Raw genomic sequence first — 15,471 nt, 5'->3', positions numbered from 1 at the left:
TTACGATTGTAGGTAGGTATTTACTTTCAGAATTTACGATTGTAATTTATTTTTTTAGTTTTGATAAAGATATTTCGAATTGGAAGAAGATATAACAGACCTTTTATTTAATGTCGAAGATTAGACTTTCAAACTGCATAACTAATTTTATAAATAAAGATGTATTCGCGCTGTTATAACGTCTCCAATATTACCAAAAACGGGTTTTTTCAATCTTTATGGCACGATATCTGGAAAATATGTGATGGAGAGGCCAGATTCGGATTCAGCGTTGTTGGTGTAGTTCAATATTGCAGGAAATTTGAAAAGTATTAGATGAATACCGTGACATTTTACCAGTACTATTTTATTCCGATTCAATCTGAAAGCTAGCTGTATCTTTAATTTTATGTTTCCATTTTTTAGTTATATAATTCAAATAATTTTCTAACTAAAGAGAAAGCAATATCAACAATCTCTTTCCCAAAAAAAAATTGCCTGTGTGAACCGGCACTTGAATTACGTGTGTTACCCTGTTTTATACAAGACGATTATGTATAAATTTTTCGATTCGAAAGTTACAGAATACAGGCACGGTTTAATATTACAGAAAAATCAAAAAGTACCAATTAATAAACGAAAAGGTACCAAAAAGTTCCCTCTTATATATAATATAAGAAAAAATCTTATCTGTACCTATATTTATTTATTAATTACTGTAATATAAAAGCCTCATTACGCCAATTAAACTATAAACAAAGAAAGAAAATGCCTAAATATCAATTAAACAAAAATTGCTAACACCCAAAAAAAATCTGAAATATATACATATAATAATATATTAATAATTTTTTTTGTGAAAAGTTCCTTTTAAAAAAGTGCCCTTTTCCGTTTTCACTAAAGAATTTGCTTCATTCAGCAAGATTAAATTTTGAAAATACTTGATTATTAAAGTAATACATCACTGATAATCTGAAACGATACAATTCTTCAAATAAATATTGTCTCGCCCTGTGTTTTACCTGAAAACCAAAATTACCATATCTAACAATAAATGTCTGTTGCCAGATTTAAAAATTTATTATTTTTTATTGGCGATTTTTAGTTTTGCATAAAAGATAAGAATTAAAAAAAAATATAAATAATATTAAATTTGAAGTATTTTATTACTAATAGTTTATGGACTATATAAAAATTTAGTGCAAAAACAAAAATAGATTCAAAAATAATATTCTATTAATACCTACGGTTTTTCGTTCATATTAAGCGATTCAGTATTTAATTTATCTGGCAACTATCTGGACCGAATAATGCACTTTTTAGAAAAAAAGTTTTATAAAATTAATTAAAGTACTTTATAATTGTTTTAAAGTTGTGGAAGGAGAATAAATATTTTGTGATAATCTTGAAGGAATTTATTTTTTATTGTATTGATATTTGAAGTATTACCAGAATAGAAGCGCATTGTTTTTTAATTTGTAAAGTTCTTCGTTTCCGTAGATATATTTGTGAATATTTTATTTTTTACGTGGTTCGATTAAAATGTTTTAAACAAAAGCATCAAATGTGATATGGATTTGGAGATTGGATTAGATTTGGATATTGATGAGTATGAATTGACCAATTTCAGCAACCAGCAGTCATCGGGTTTGTAGCAATTTTCCTGTTTTTTTTTTTATAAATATGTACATAGGTACATATTAATGTATGTGTAATTGCTATCATTCCTTGAATGCAACAATGATCATTTTCCATTTGTAAATTATTCATATAATATCATTTCATTTCACTCATCTTTGTAAATAGCACCTACATCTGAGTTGGGAGATGCAGGGTCACCATCATCATCTCTTTTAAATGAAGATCTAATACAAACAAATAATATTAATATCCTACTCAAACAGTGCAATACAAGTACTAGTGGGGGCAGCAGCTGTGCCAACACATTTTTTTCAAACAGCTCATTTACATCACTACTGGGAAATGATCCTATTTTGCCTATAGCGGAAGACAAACCCTTAATCAACTCGAAACGTGGCCCGGGACGTCCGCGCAAAGAAAATCCACTATTATCCTTTCGTGCACCGACAAAGCAACAATTACAACAAACAAAAAAGAAACCCAATAAAGATCCATTTACTCAATCGACATATCTGAATACGTTTGTGATTGAAAGTCCAAACATGGGGTTTGCCGAAGAATCAACATCTAACAAACCATCAACGGTGTCGACAGCCCACAATGATGAATTGCCTTATTTTGCTGAAAAATATTCTGGAAAGGTATGCATTTTATGCAATCTATGTGAACGCAGTTCACTGGGACAAGGCGACATGCTAAAGATAACTGTCAACGGAGAAACTTTAAAAACCGCTTTCGCCACAACGTCCGAAATATTAAAAACTCAAGACGAAAATCAAGAGAACTGCACAGATAATAGTGGTCGCAAAAAGGCATTGGCTACCATCAAGACAAAAATTACTGTTAATAATGAATGTGTCAATGAATTAGATAATGTAGGTCATGATGAAGTGCCTTCCCTTGAGAATATTATTTTTGAGGGTTGTTTCGTTTACATTCATAGCATGTGTGCTATGTGGTCACTTCAATTGAAACGCATTGAGGAAGATTTTGTGCCAAATTTTGAGGAAATGGTGGCCAAAAGTGTTACTCGTAAATGTTCATTCTGTTTGCGTTATGGTGCCAGTATAAATTGTCGCATGAGTTGTCAGAAAAACTATCATTTGCCATGTGCTGCTGCTGCTGGATGTTTTCTTATAATTGAATCTTTTCAAGCATTTTGCGTTGAACATATAAGTCAAGTACCATTTATAGGTAATCGAATATTCTAAAGAAATTTAAACAGAACTCAAAAATTATGTATTATCAATTTTAGCGGTGGATACCAATATTGAGTGTCGTCAATGCTGCGGTTTGGGAGACATAGCAAAACTTATAATGTGTTGTAGCTGTGGTGCTCATTACCACACTAATTGTATTGGATTAGCAAACTTTCCAGGTAAACTTATAGATTTTTAATGAGTTTTTTTAAGGAATGCTTTCATTTTTGTGTAACAGATTCTCGATCTGGCTGGAATTGTTCGCAATGTTGTAAATGTTTAATTTGCCGTCAAACGGAAAACAATGAAAATCGTTCCGTTAAATGTGAGCAATGTCAAAAAATATACCATACCACTTGTTTGAGACCTATTATATCATCTGTACCCAAGTATGGCTGGAAATGTAACGTAAGTTTAGGATTTAATATTGTAAATAGCAAATTAGTATTATGATGTATAAACTTGAATGATATTTTCCTGATTGGAACGTTATTTGACGGTCACATTTTATGGAAAATATAAGCGACAACAGATTTTGTTCTATAAGGATTTTTAGGCAATTTTAGATTTTTTATTTTAATTTAAAAAACAATTTTTGATGGAAAATATAAGTGATTTTTCAATTGGTGTTTTATTTAAGGAAATAACTCCTGATTTTCTGATTTTCATAAAAAAATACATTAATTTCGTTAAAATATAAAATAAATATTTTTTATACTATTTAGCGCTGTCGAGTATGTAGTGACTGTGGTGCTCGTACACCAGGTGCTGGCGCTTCCTCTAGATGGCATTGTCACTACACGATTTGTGATTCATGTTATCAACAACGTAATAAGGGATTTTCGTGTCCTATTTGTCATAAAGCATATCGGGCAGCTTCCCACAAAGAAATGGTAAAATGCAGCAAATGTAACAAGTAAATATACCCTACACTACAATTTCATCTCTTTTCTAATTTGCGCAATTTTATACATTAGGTTCGTTCACAGCACTTGCGACGATGAAGCAGATCTAAATATTTACCATGTAAAAAAGGAAACAAATCCAGACTATGATTATGTTTGTCAACCATGTAAGTCGGGTAAGCATTTGATGTCTTTTGCCTCCACCGATTCTTTAACCACATCTGCTGATGGATTTCCGCGTGATTTGGAAGCGGAATTTTATGACAAGGACAGTGGGGCAGATTTTACCAATATGGTAGATCCATTGAAAATTTCCAAAAAACGTATAAGTCTTAAAGAGTTGAATCGTGGCGGAAAAATGGGTAAACTCTTTATGGGAAAGGGAATTCTCAGTCAGTTCAATCGTAAACGTAGTGTACGTGGCAAGGGAAGACAAATGGTAATGTTGAACTCTTCGTCAACTCCCTCTACGAGTAGTGATTTGAATAGTTCTCAATGCTCCGAAGATGATATGTCGTTGGATAAGAAATTGGTTTTATGTTCGGCTAAAGACAAATTTATTCTCATGCAAGATATTTGCGTTATGTGTGGTGCCTTAGGTACAGACCAAGAAGCATGTTTGATTGGATGTGTTCAGTGTGGCCAATGTTATCATCCACACTGTGCCAACGTAACTCTCTCGAAGACAATGCTTCAAAAAGGCTGGCGTTGCTTAGACTGCACAGTATGTGAAGGGTGTGGACAGAAGAATGATGAAGGTAGACTAATATTATGCGACGAATGTGATATTTCCTATCACATCTACTGCATGAGTCCACCATTAGACGCTGTACCCAATGGCAATTGGAAATGTAAATGGTGTGCCATTTGTCAAAAATGTGGACGCAATTCACCGGGTAAGAATTCGTCCTGGTTTAATGGATTTTTAGAGTGTGGACCTTGTGCAAGCCAAACTGCTTGTTTTGTTTGTAGCCAATCGTATAATGAGAATGAACTAATCATACAATGTAGTAGTTGTGAACGCTGGTCACACTGCCAATGCGACAATATAAAAAATGAAGAAGAAGCTAACGCTTTTAATGATGTTGATTATCATTGCAAAATGTGCCGCAAGGACATTGTTACACCGAAAGTTCAACCTGCAAAGGTGTCACAAGGAGAAAAATGTCCTCAGAAGGAAGCGGCAAATGTTAAACCATCAGCCAACGAAACAACACAAGACAATTGTAGTGCTCCGATCACAACCGCTGCTGCAAATGCAACTGTTAATGAAGCTTTCGAAAACACGGACAACACATTCTGGATAGATGGCGTTTGCGTTAGCGAACAAGGTTTCAATATGATTCGCTCTCTCACTACGGAAATAAAAAGAAAACGCAAATTACGTACGGATGTTGTACAGAAAGAATCGGGTATTATGTCATCCATAGATTCGGTAATTGCTGGCAATTCTACTCCGACTCCGGGAGATGGTAATGATGGAAACATCACACCAGTAGACAAACTACCAACTCCCACCTATAAGGATGGTATGGTGTGGTTGGGCGAAGATGGCAGCCAACCAGAAGGCTTCTCTATTTCCACTAATGAAGAAGGTTTGAATATTTTGCGTAAAAAGCGTCAACGTAATTTGCAAAAACTTGGTATTGGAGGTTTTAATGTGCGCATGCGTGGTATACGCAAAGAAAATGAAGAGCTTTATATGGGCACTTTAGAAAATCCATCCCTAACCGATGAAAAGAAGAAGAAAATTATCAAGAAAAAAATGAAGTCCAAATTGTGCGAATCATATCCATCATACCTACAGGAAGCATTCTTCGGCAAACCACTCTTAGATAATAAGGAATCATCACACATTTCTTTTGAAGACTCGGATGAATCAGATACTGGCGCTTGTTTTTCCAATGATAACTACAAACCAAACATCAAGGAAGCAAATAACTCGACCACAAATACACAAATTCCAAATCAACAACAAACTATAACACAACAAGTGCCGGAAAACAAACCTCAAGTGAACATTGGTATACAGCAAAAATTAGTTAATGAAATTTCAAAACCAATGGCAGCAATGCCTCCTGTGAGCACCACCTCCACAACCACCAACACCTTGGAAACAGAACAATCAGATCTAACACAAAACATGCAGAGAAATGTTTTAATCTCATCAGCCAAAATTGAAGAAACTTTAAAAGCGATAAAAACTGAAGATATTGTTACAAATGTAAGTGTATATTATAATTTAAAAAAAAACACAGAATTTTATCTACAGATACTTTTAGATATCAACTGATTTTATTGCGAATTCAAACAATAATATGGGATTGAATACTGTAAAAATGGAAATGGGGTAAGAGATTTAAATCATTATACTTTTTTATTTTTCATGAGATAATGTTCTGATACAATTATTTTGATTAATCAATAATATCCTTTTCAGTGGTCAATATAATAATGTGAACCTAATTCAAAACAACAATAACGTGAATATGCAACATATTCAGCAAAACAATAATCAAATACAGCAACAAACATTTATGCCAAACAATATCGGCCTCAGTAATCAACAGCAATTGCAACAGCAGCAACAACAACAACAGGCACAACAGCAAATGCAACACCAGCTACAGCAACAACAAATGCAACAGCAACAACATCAAATGCAGCAGCAACAGCATTTGCAACAACAACAACAGCAACAACAAATACAACAGCGTATGCAATATCAACAAACTCCTTACAACGCAATTAATATTCAAAATAAACATCCTTCTCAGTATTTAACTCAAAAATCTGAAGATCCGATGTTAAGTCAAATAAAGGTAGAAAGAGATGTGATGCTGGCACAAGCCACAGCCACAAGTGTTTCAAATGACTCTCAAGAAATGACAGCACAACTAGAAGAACCTGTCAAAGAGACAGCAGTGGCTGGAACACAAAAAACCGCAGAAAAAATGCGTAAAGATGAAGGTAACTTATCTTAATGGTTATACTTCTTTATATGTATGTATACATTATCAAACTTTATTCATAATAGATTTGGGTGAGATGGCAACTATATCGGCTGTTTTATATGCCAACACTCAACATCCGGAGCTTAAGCATTTATATCCCAATTGGAATGAACGCTGCAAACAAATTCTCAAAAAGTGGCGCTCATTGTCAACGGAAATGAAAGCTCCATTTTTGCAACACGCAAAAGATAATCGTTCCGTTTTGAGACTGAGAAGATCCCAACAGGTAAATACGATTAATTTATTATTACTCCCCACCACATCTTATAACCAATGGTACTTTTAAAGGAACCTGAAAAAATGTATTTCCAACAAAAGTCTTTGAAGGAACAAGAACAGGAAAGAGTATGGAAACAGCATCAGGCTAAAAACAAGGAAACCTATAGTAATAAATTTAATAAAAATGGTAATTTCCATAAGTTAATAATACTCTCTAACAATCTATTTATTTCCATTTCTAACTACAGCATTTATGGGTGATTACTCACGGTCAGAACCTACTACGCCCGTTGTCAATAGTAATGCAATTAATAATAATAATAATAAACAGCCACAGCAGCCCCTGTTCGATATGAATCTTTTTACGGACAATAATCCACAAAATAAATTGCAACCGAATCTGTTGGGTTCGGCCAATGACAATAACATGAGCTCAATAATACCAAATCAGTTAGCTTGCGACACCAACAAGTCACTAACACAACTTGAGCAACAAGACTCTTTCATGTCCACACTAAATCAAACAATTCAGCAACAACAATCTCAACAACCACAACCCACAATGGATGCTGTAGCTAAAGTCTTCGATTCCAGCAAAGCAGATTCTGCTCTTCAACTTTCCGAACGTAATGACATATTCTTAACGGACAAAAATTGGCCAGGGGTGTCTAAACTTACAGATTCTAAAGATCCCATGACTAGTGGAGTGGAAAAATTAGAAGCCGATGAGAATGCCGGCTTAGGTGATATTCTTGGTGGTTTTGCTGATGGTGACGATGACGATATACTTAAATCATTAACAGCTGAAATTGGCGATGATTTCAATATACTAGAGTACGCTGATCCAGAGTTAGATGAATTTAATGGCAGTCAAAATCTTTTAAATAAATTGGATTTTGACGAAAACCAAAAAGCCATTTAACATTAGAAATGTTCATTCAACATTCAAATCGTTATTTACCATAGTCCTCAGTAGTGACACATTCAAAAGTTTGAAATAAAAATTAAACGTAATTGTATAGAAACTATTTTTAAATTAAAATTTTAATTAAAGGATTTTGATTAAATAAAATTATTTAATTAAAAATTTGTTGGCCTAATTCTACGGTCGGTCCTAAGTATGTATTTCTGATTATTTAAAATTTTCGAGTACTGTGTAGTGTTTCTTTTGAGTCGACTTTTCTTAGAAGTCAGAAATTTTGTGTAAATTTCTAACAAATTAAATGCATATCTTTAGAAAAGTCTGGCATCCTGTGCTATTAGCAAAACATATGTTAGGAGTTTCATCTACACTGGCAACTCTCTTCTGCACATTTTCATTGTTGTTGTTGTTTAATCTGAAATATAAAAGTTGAGAAATTATCCAACAATTTTTAGAGAAAAACATAAGATTTCATAAAATTTCTTCCTGACAACGATAAAAAAGAACTATATGTATTCGAATACAGTGGCATTTCGACAATCTTCAGTCAGAATTAAAGACTACTGGAGTCGCCTTGAGCAGTTGACATGTTTGAGACGATTTTCATCAGTTGTTGGCCAACTACCGTCACACCCTCCCTCTAATCCAGAAGAGCTCCGGCCGGTGTTAAGAAATTCCGGAGAAAATAATTCAAATACTATAAAGGCATTACAGATCAAATCACTCCGATCTTATAGCACGGAAAAACAAAACCCCTCCCAACCAAGACCACCCACGGTCAGTGATTTAGAACATGCCTATAGTGTACTGAGCGATACACTTCCAAAACTATTCATTCAGCCTTTGGACTACTCAATTTACAGCCCAAACTTGGAATTTCAAAATAATATAACAGGAAAACATACAATCGGGTTGTACCATTACGTTAAGCAGATTGCTCTATTACGCACAGTGGGACACTTGAAGTATGCTTATGTCAAATTGGAAGTTCTTAAGATCACCAAACACCCAGAGGACTTTACTATTAAAATTAGATGGCGTGTACGTGGCATTTCGGGTTTGAAAGTAATGTTGAACTTTTGGAAGTATAAATTGTGGGATTTAAAAGGAGTATTCGATAGTCAGGAATCGTGGTATGATGGTTTCTCCGTTTGTTATTTGGGAGATAATGGCCTTATATATAAACATGTAGTTGATAAAGTTATGCCCGATCAAAATCAAGAAGTTGTCGAGTCGAGCACTATAGTTGAACCTGGTACAATGGCTGTATCGTCGAAAATTGGATGCTCATCCACAACTAACAGCACTGCTAGCGGAACAAAGTAACCGATTACATTTAAAATGTAGTTATTGAGAAAAATAATTTCTTTATTTATATATAAAAGATTTACTAATTAATTTTATGCTGTGCTAATACATTGTTTATTGATTAAAAAATATCATTGTTAATTTAAATATGTATGTATCTAAAGAACTTTATTTACGTATATGGCCAGGAAATTTCAAAATTATCTCAATAGGTAAGTGTTAACCCCGTGATAATCATATCTTGGTTAAAAATATTGTTGTTTGAAGAAGAAACTTTCTCGAAAACGAAGATATAAAGAGTTAATGTACAGACAATGCTTTTCTCTATATAAAAATAAGTTTTAACAACCATTGTTAACTAAATAATCGTTCCTATATATTCCTATATGTATCTTTAAAAATATTTCAGTTCTGCAAATGAAAGTACACTTAATATATAACTTGAATAGAACTAATTGTTTAAGATTTTTTAAAAAATATGATATTACCATGTTATTAAAATATACTATTACGAATAGTTTATGGGATTTGACGCAACATAAGAAATGTTGCGTCGAATATCAAATATCATCTCATGTTTTTATATTAAGTTTTATTTAATCTTGATTTTATAACTTACAATTATTAAAATCCCAATGTAAAAAAAAAAATTAAAATTCGTTTTTTTTTAATTTTATCACTCGGAATATTGTTAAAAAATATTGCTTTCAGAAGAAAATTTAGCCGGCTTACAGCCGATTGTGAGCCGCCGTCGACATTTTTCATATCAGCCGCCGCTGCAGTAAATTTTGATCGGCGCAGGTCTCTGTTTGACATTTAGACAACAAGCCAATATTTTACAACACCAAATTACAGTGAAGAATATTTTAGTGTTTTTAAAATTAAAATAAAACATTTTCATTATTAAGTGGTGAGTGTTTTATTTTATACTTAACAATTCTGCATATTACACAGATCGATAAAATATATAAATATATAATTTATTAAACTTAAAGAAGTAAGCCCCAAAAAGTGGCGTCTGTTAATGATGCAAACAAATGAGCATTTTATAAAATTAGAATTACAAAATGTTAAATAATTTAAAGATGAGTAGTAAATCATATTAATAATCATATAACATTGTTAAATTTTAGGTTTTGGAAACATTCAGTCCAATGAATGATTTGTACTTTGATAACCTGAGTGACGTGGAATTACGTCAGGAATTACAGAAATATGGGTTTCCTATTATGCCGGTTACTGAGACTACGCGGAATTTGCTGATTAAGAGACTTAAAAATCACGTATTGAATGGTTCTTCTGCGACCAAATCATCAGCCAGTAACAGACGAAGTTTGCAGTCGTCAACAAATAGTTCCAGGAAACAGACTTCTTCACCAGGTAGGCGAACAAACGCCTCTCCTTCTAGACGCCAGACAATTGCTGCAACAGTTTCTTCAGCAACATATACAAACAACAATGTCAACAAAAATATTCAAGAACACCCAACAGTTGCCGTTTCCAGCAACAGCAATAGAGACTACTATCTGTCCAATGAGGGAAGGTCGTACTTGAATAGGGACTATGACAATTATTCCAACAATCGGCCATTGCCTTCTCATCTAACAGTGGATGATACTAGTTACTCGAATTCTCCATCAAACTCGAAATATGCTAGTAAACTTAGCCCAAAAACTTCACCAAAAATATATGTCCCACCTCCAATTATGTCTAGCGATGTACCGCACTACAATGCCTCACGAGTTGATACTACCACACGCATTTCACGAGAACCAGAGAGGACACCTTTGAGGAATGGCAAGGAAACGCCTGGTGTTGTAAGCCGCTTACTTAAACTCCGTAACATAACAATTGGTAGATCCCACACTAATACACCATATACTCCGTCTACAACAAACCACTTTTATCTATCTGATTCTGATTCGGACAGCGGGAGTCCCACCCGTTACTCTTCATCATTCAATAGAAGATCAAATCGTACATTTAGCGATAATATATGGAATCGTCTCAATATTAAAAACAAATTCAAACAATCATCAGTGCCATATCTACTCATAAGCTGCTTGGGACTATTCTTCCTAGTCTTGGCAGTATTGTACATGACCAAACCACCCGATATGCCCAGTACTATGTTAGAGAAGAGCACGACATTTACATTGTGCGAAGATTTGTCGTCAGTAGCTAAACCTTCTATCAACTGTATCGACAACGAGTTGTTAGGCCCTTCACTTGCCTTGAACAAGGAACTCATACAGCTTTTGCAGACGAATATCGAAGCTCATTACTGTAGAGATCACTCGGTTAGCCCTGAAGTGACTGGTACTGAATTTATGAAATACCTGTATAAGAAACGAACCACAGATGCCCATAAATTGCTAAAGAGTTTTCACGCTGCTCTTTACCTGATCGAGCATAATCCGCAATGGAAAATTCAAATACTCAGTAGACGTAGCGAAGGTCCCCAACAACTTCCTGATATTTATAAACAAGATATACAATTTGGCCTGCTTAAACCGTATTTGCCCTTAAAGTGCATATTGTTTAATAAAATGCAACGCTTTTTCCTAATAATTGGCAGTGTATTCTTGGTTGCGCTTTCGGTGGGTGCTGTGTTTGTAATGTGGCGCTTTTGGAATCAGCGCAGGCAATTCCGTTTGAAAACTGTTGAAAATTTCACCAAAGAAATTGTAAAAGAACTAATATATCGTGCATCACTTAAGGACGAAACTCAAGGCGAAATAATCGTTAATCACTTGAGAGACAAGTTAATACCATTAAATAAGCGTAAATCTCTACTTTGGGCTTGGAATGAGGCTTTGCAAAAGTTGGAAGCCAGCGACAGTCGCATACAATTTGGATGTATTCTACAGAATGGTGAAGAATTTCGAACTATGAAGTGGGTAGAATCAATATTGTCCACTTCAACGTCATCTGCTTCCTCGTCGCCGTCCTCGACATCAGCATTACATCAGGATAATTCCGATCAACGTTTGAAGAAGAAACATTGGCAGAGTCCAGCTTTCGATAATGTCAATAAAATATCTGATCCCCCCACACCCTGTTTGAAAATACGACATATGTTTGATGCGGCTGAGGCCAATTTGCCCGATTTAAAACAAAACATAATCGAATCGATTTTGGAAAAAGTCGGACCACAATGTAGAATATATGACATTCAGTTAGATCGCCAAAGCTGTTGTGTTTACATACGTTGTGCAAGTGAAAAAGACGCTGGTATTGTTCACAACGAGATCAATGGCTGGTGGTTTGATAATCGTTTGGTATCCATAAAATTCTTACGATTACAACGTTACTTAGTACGCTTTCCCAACTCGACCAGTATCGTTCCGATCACCATTAAAAACTCGAAATAGCTGAAATGTTCTAACAAGTTTTATGTTATTCAATATTGCCTTGAATGCACATTCATTTAATTACATTAATACATACTTATATATTATTTCTTACCTTTTTCTAATTTAGTAAAATGAATACAAATTTCATGTTTTAATTTGTAAAAGAAAAAATACTGAATAATTTAACACATACATACACAAATGTCTAATTGTAAATCGTTACCGATCATTTTTTTTTAAATAAAATGAAAAACTGTTTTAACAAAGTTAAATTTATGTTACCATGAAATGATTAAGATTGGGAATTACTTTACATTATAGAAGAAAATATAAATGTTCTGAATATAAGCAATATTTTCTAACTAAAATTTGTTTCATCTACAAATTAAAAAATGAGTGTTATTGAACGAAACTGACCTTTACATCCCTTCATTCATAATTTCAATAAATGTCGTTCGATTTGAAGAATAGTTCTATTTTGCCCTCCAATAAAAAAACATAGCCCTAGCATTTTTTTTAAATAGCTACGAAGCTTATAATTGTAGTATGGGTTGGGTGGATTATTTCTGTTGATTTCGTTACAAGTTTCGAAATACTTCTAAGCTATATTTTATCAAATTCGTTTTAATATCAAACAAGTAAGAAAGTATAGTCGGGCGTGGCCGACCATATGATACCCTACACCAGTTATGAATATTAAATGTGATTTATTTTTCATAATAAAGCATTTATCTTCCGATACATTTAAGCAATTTATGGATGAAAAACTAATTTTCTGAAAGAGGCTTTATATGGGGGCTAGGGGCAAATATGGACCAAGCCCGATAAAATTTTGCGAATATATTTATATTTACATAATATTTTATTGTGCTGAATTTCATCGCGATATTTGTGTTTATAAGTTAATTTGGGACATTCAAGTAATTTTCTGAAGTAACAAACATCAGCACAAATCCAATATACCCTCCCCACTAAAGTGGTGTAGGGTATAAAAAGAATTTCCGAATCAAGATTTGATACTGTACTTGCTGATTTATAATTTTGCGGTATACTTCTTTGATTTTCAGTCGTATTATTCTGTAACCAATATCTTGAACAGAGTTAAGCATTTGTGTGTGTGGACCACCAAGACCCTAAAGCCCATTTAGACTCAATTATTTAGCCATATAAATGAAAAACATTATTTTCCATCTTATAAAATCAATAAACTTTTAATTGTTAAGTCCATTTCCTTTATAATTTTCATATAAAACTAGTAGAATTGTTTATTACTATTTATTCGGATGGAACTTCAAAGGAGCCATCATTGATTTCGTCAATGATATCATGTGGGGGACGACCGTCAACGGTGCAGCCTACACTTTGGGCAGTACCCAAGATTTCTTTGCAGGTGCCAGACAATGTACGAGCCATAGATCTGGGTCTCATGGTGCGGGCAATAGAGAGAACATCATCAAAGGTAATGTTACCAGAGTGTTTGACTAGAAAATAAAAAGACAAAAAAAGTAATAAATTAGTTTTATGTATTGCACATACTATGTATATACATATTGCACATAATAACAAATGTATACATATTTGTTTGATTGTAAATAAAAATACTCACTGTTCTTTTGCTTCTTTCTATCGCGTGGGGGTTCTTTCAAAGCCTTAATGATCAAAGAGGCAGCTGAGGGAACAACTGAGATGGTGGCTTGTCTGTTTTGGATGGTCAAGCATACAGTGATTTTCAAACCTTTCCAGTCAGAGGTGGCCTTGGCAATGTCATCACCAACTTTTTTGGGAGACTAAACAAAATGCACACACAAATTAAAAAAAACGTCAATACTTTTTCTTTACATCCATTAATTTAACATGACACTTACCAAACCCAATGGACCGATTTTAGGGGCCAAAGAAGAAGTGGCACCAACCTCACCGCCAACACAGCGCAAGTAAACTAAAGAAAAATTAAACAAAATTAATCACTTGTTCACAAAATCACTTATTTTCACTTAAATTTACCCAATTTAACTTCAGTAGGATCAAACTTTGGCGGCATTGTGTTAACCTAAAATTTTTACAATTAAAAATTAATAAATTTTTATAAAAAATTTACAGCATGTGCATAAATACTACACACCTCCTGAAAACCCGAAAACAAAAAGACTTCAACGAGTGTCACTTTCAAGCATTTCCGTTTCAAGCATCAATCGTTTCATTTTTGACATAAAGATTGACAATTTTATGATTGTCAATCTTGGTTAATACAGTGTTGTATTTTGTAAAGTCTAAAATGAAGTTACCGGACTGTCGGTTAAAGTTTTTATCTGATGTTTAAATTTGAAATCTTTAGATTTCTATATAATTTAAATGAAAATCGAATTAAAAGACAATTTGAAAACATTAAAATTTAACTTTTTTTGTATCACATAAAATGGTATTAGCTATCTGCGCTCTGGTTTGCAAGAAAGACATTTGGAACAACTTTGAAAAAAATGTTCTGCCAATATTTTTTCATAGTCAGCTTTTAGCACTTTTTCTTATGTGCAATATCTAAATATATATCTATCACTCTGCTATCTCCGGGAATCAAATCTTTTGGATGTTTTCTTGTAAAGGAAAATTTAAAAAGGATTTTGAAGTTATAGTACAAATCATATTTTCATATTCATTTAAAAGCATTAATATTTAAAAATTTAAATAAAAGATTATAATTAAATTCCCATTAGATTGAATTCAAACTAAATTTTTATAATTCATAAAGAATTCAAATTCTTTCTATGGAAATGGTTGAAAATAATTTAGTTCAATTTATAACAGATCGAATTAACATACCACAGGAATTAATTCAACTTAATGAAAAGCTATAAGAATTAATTCTTGGAATTAAATGCTTTTAATATTCGACTCGGCAGGACGAATGCAGCGAAATACCAAAACACCTTA

General features: G+C 33.3%; 4 protein-coding genes across 8 annotated transcripts; 3 read left to right on the top strand and 1 right to left on the bottom strand.

Annotated features, from left to right (window-relative positions):
* The first annotated feature begins 1,254 nt into the window (after positions 1 to 1,254).
* LOC119611679 (histone-lysine N-methyltransferase 2C) lies at positions 1,255 to 7,978 on the top strand. Of its 4 annotated transcripts, none has more exons than XM_037967344.1 (11): positions 1,255 to 1,626; positions 1,786 to 2,814; positions 2,876 to 2,998; positions 3,058 to 3,227; positions 3,545 to 3,735; positions 3,797 to 5,948; positions 6,007 to 6,074; positions 6,165 to 6,694; positions 6,762 to 6,964; positions 7,027 to 7,123; positions 7,206 to 7,978. In XM_037967344.1, the coding sequence occupies exons 1-11, from the start codon at positions 1,551 to 1,553 to the stop codon at positions 7,877 to 7,879; spliced, it is 5,313 nt and encodes a 1,770-aa protein (XP_037823272.1). In that variant the 5' UTR covers positions 1,255 to 1,550; the 3' UTR covers positions 7,880 to 7,978. The 4 variants fall into 4 exon arrangements, with proteins under 4 accessions (XP_037823272.1, XP_037823271.1, XP_037823273.1 ...); XM_037967343.1 differs by having other exon boundaries at positions 7,027 to 7,144; XM_037967345.1 differs by having other exon boundaries at positions 1,256 to 1,588; positions 7,027 to 7,144.
* A 281-nt stretch (positions 7,979 to 8,259) lies between these two features.
* Positions 8,260 to 9,350, top strand: LOC119611690 (uncharacterized protein C6orf136). The gene has a single exon (XM_037967357.1). It carries the CDS (start codon positions 8,390 to 8,392, stop codon positions 9,203 to 9,205), a length of 816 nt encoding a protein of 271 aa, XP_037823285.1. The 5' UTR covers positions 8,260 to 8,389; the 3' UTR covers positions 9,206 to 9,350.
* Positions 9,351 to 9,973: 623 nt separating this feature from the next.
* Positions 9,974 to 12,815, top strand: LOC119611669 (inner nuclear membrane protein Man1). 2 transcript variants are annotated; one of them, XM_037967327.1, is made up of 2 exons: positions 9,974 to 10,097; positions 10,321 to 12,815. In XM_037967327.1, the coding sequence occupies exon 2, from the start codon at positions 10,342 to 10,344 to the stop codon at positions 12,559 to 12,561; it is 2,220 nt and encodes a 739-aa protein (XP_037823255.1). In that variant the 5' UTR covers positions 9,974 to 10,097; positions 10,321 to 10,341; the 3' UTR covers positions 12,562 to 12,815. The 2 variants fall into 2 exon arrangements, with proteins under 2 accessions (XP_037823255.1, XP_037823256.1); XM_037967328.1 differs by having other exon boundaries at positions 10,006 to 10,184.
* Positions 12,816 to 13,726: 911 nt separating this feature from the next.
* On the bottom strand, positions 13,727 to 14,779 carry LOC119611678 (60S ribosomal protein L12). The gene is made up of 5 exons (XM_037967342.1): positions 14,666 to 14,779; positions 14,548 to 14,593; positions 14,409 to 14,482; positions 14,150 to 14,330; positions 13,727 to 14,024 (listed from the first exon to the last, which is right to left on the bottom strand). Exons 2-5 carry the CDS (start codon positions 14,582 to 14,584, stop codon positions 13,819 to 13,821), a joined length of 498 nt encoding a protein of 165 aa, XP_037823270.1. The 5' UTR covers positions 14,585 to 14,593; positions 14,666 to 14,779; the 3' UTR covers positions 13,727 to 13,818.
* Between the last annotated feature and the right edge of the window lie 692 nt (positions 14,780 to 15,471).

Source organism: Lucilia sericata, unplaced genomic scaffold (genome assembly GCF_015586225.1).
Source record: "Lucilia sericata isolate MDLA Ls3-8-SP2 unplaced genomic scaffold, ASM1558622v1 Contig001510F_arrow, whole genome shotgun sequence".
NCBI lineage: Eukaryota > Metazoa > Arthropoda > Insecta > Diptera > Calliphoridae > Lucilia > Lucilia sericata.
This window is presented reverse-complemented; position numbering and strand designations above follow the sequence as displayed.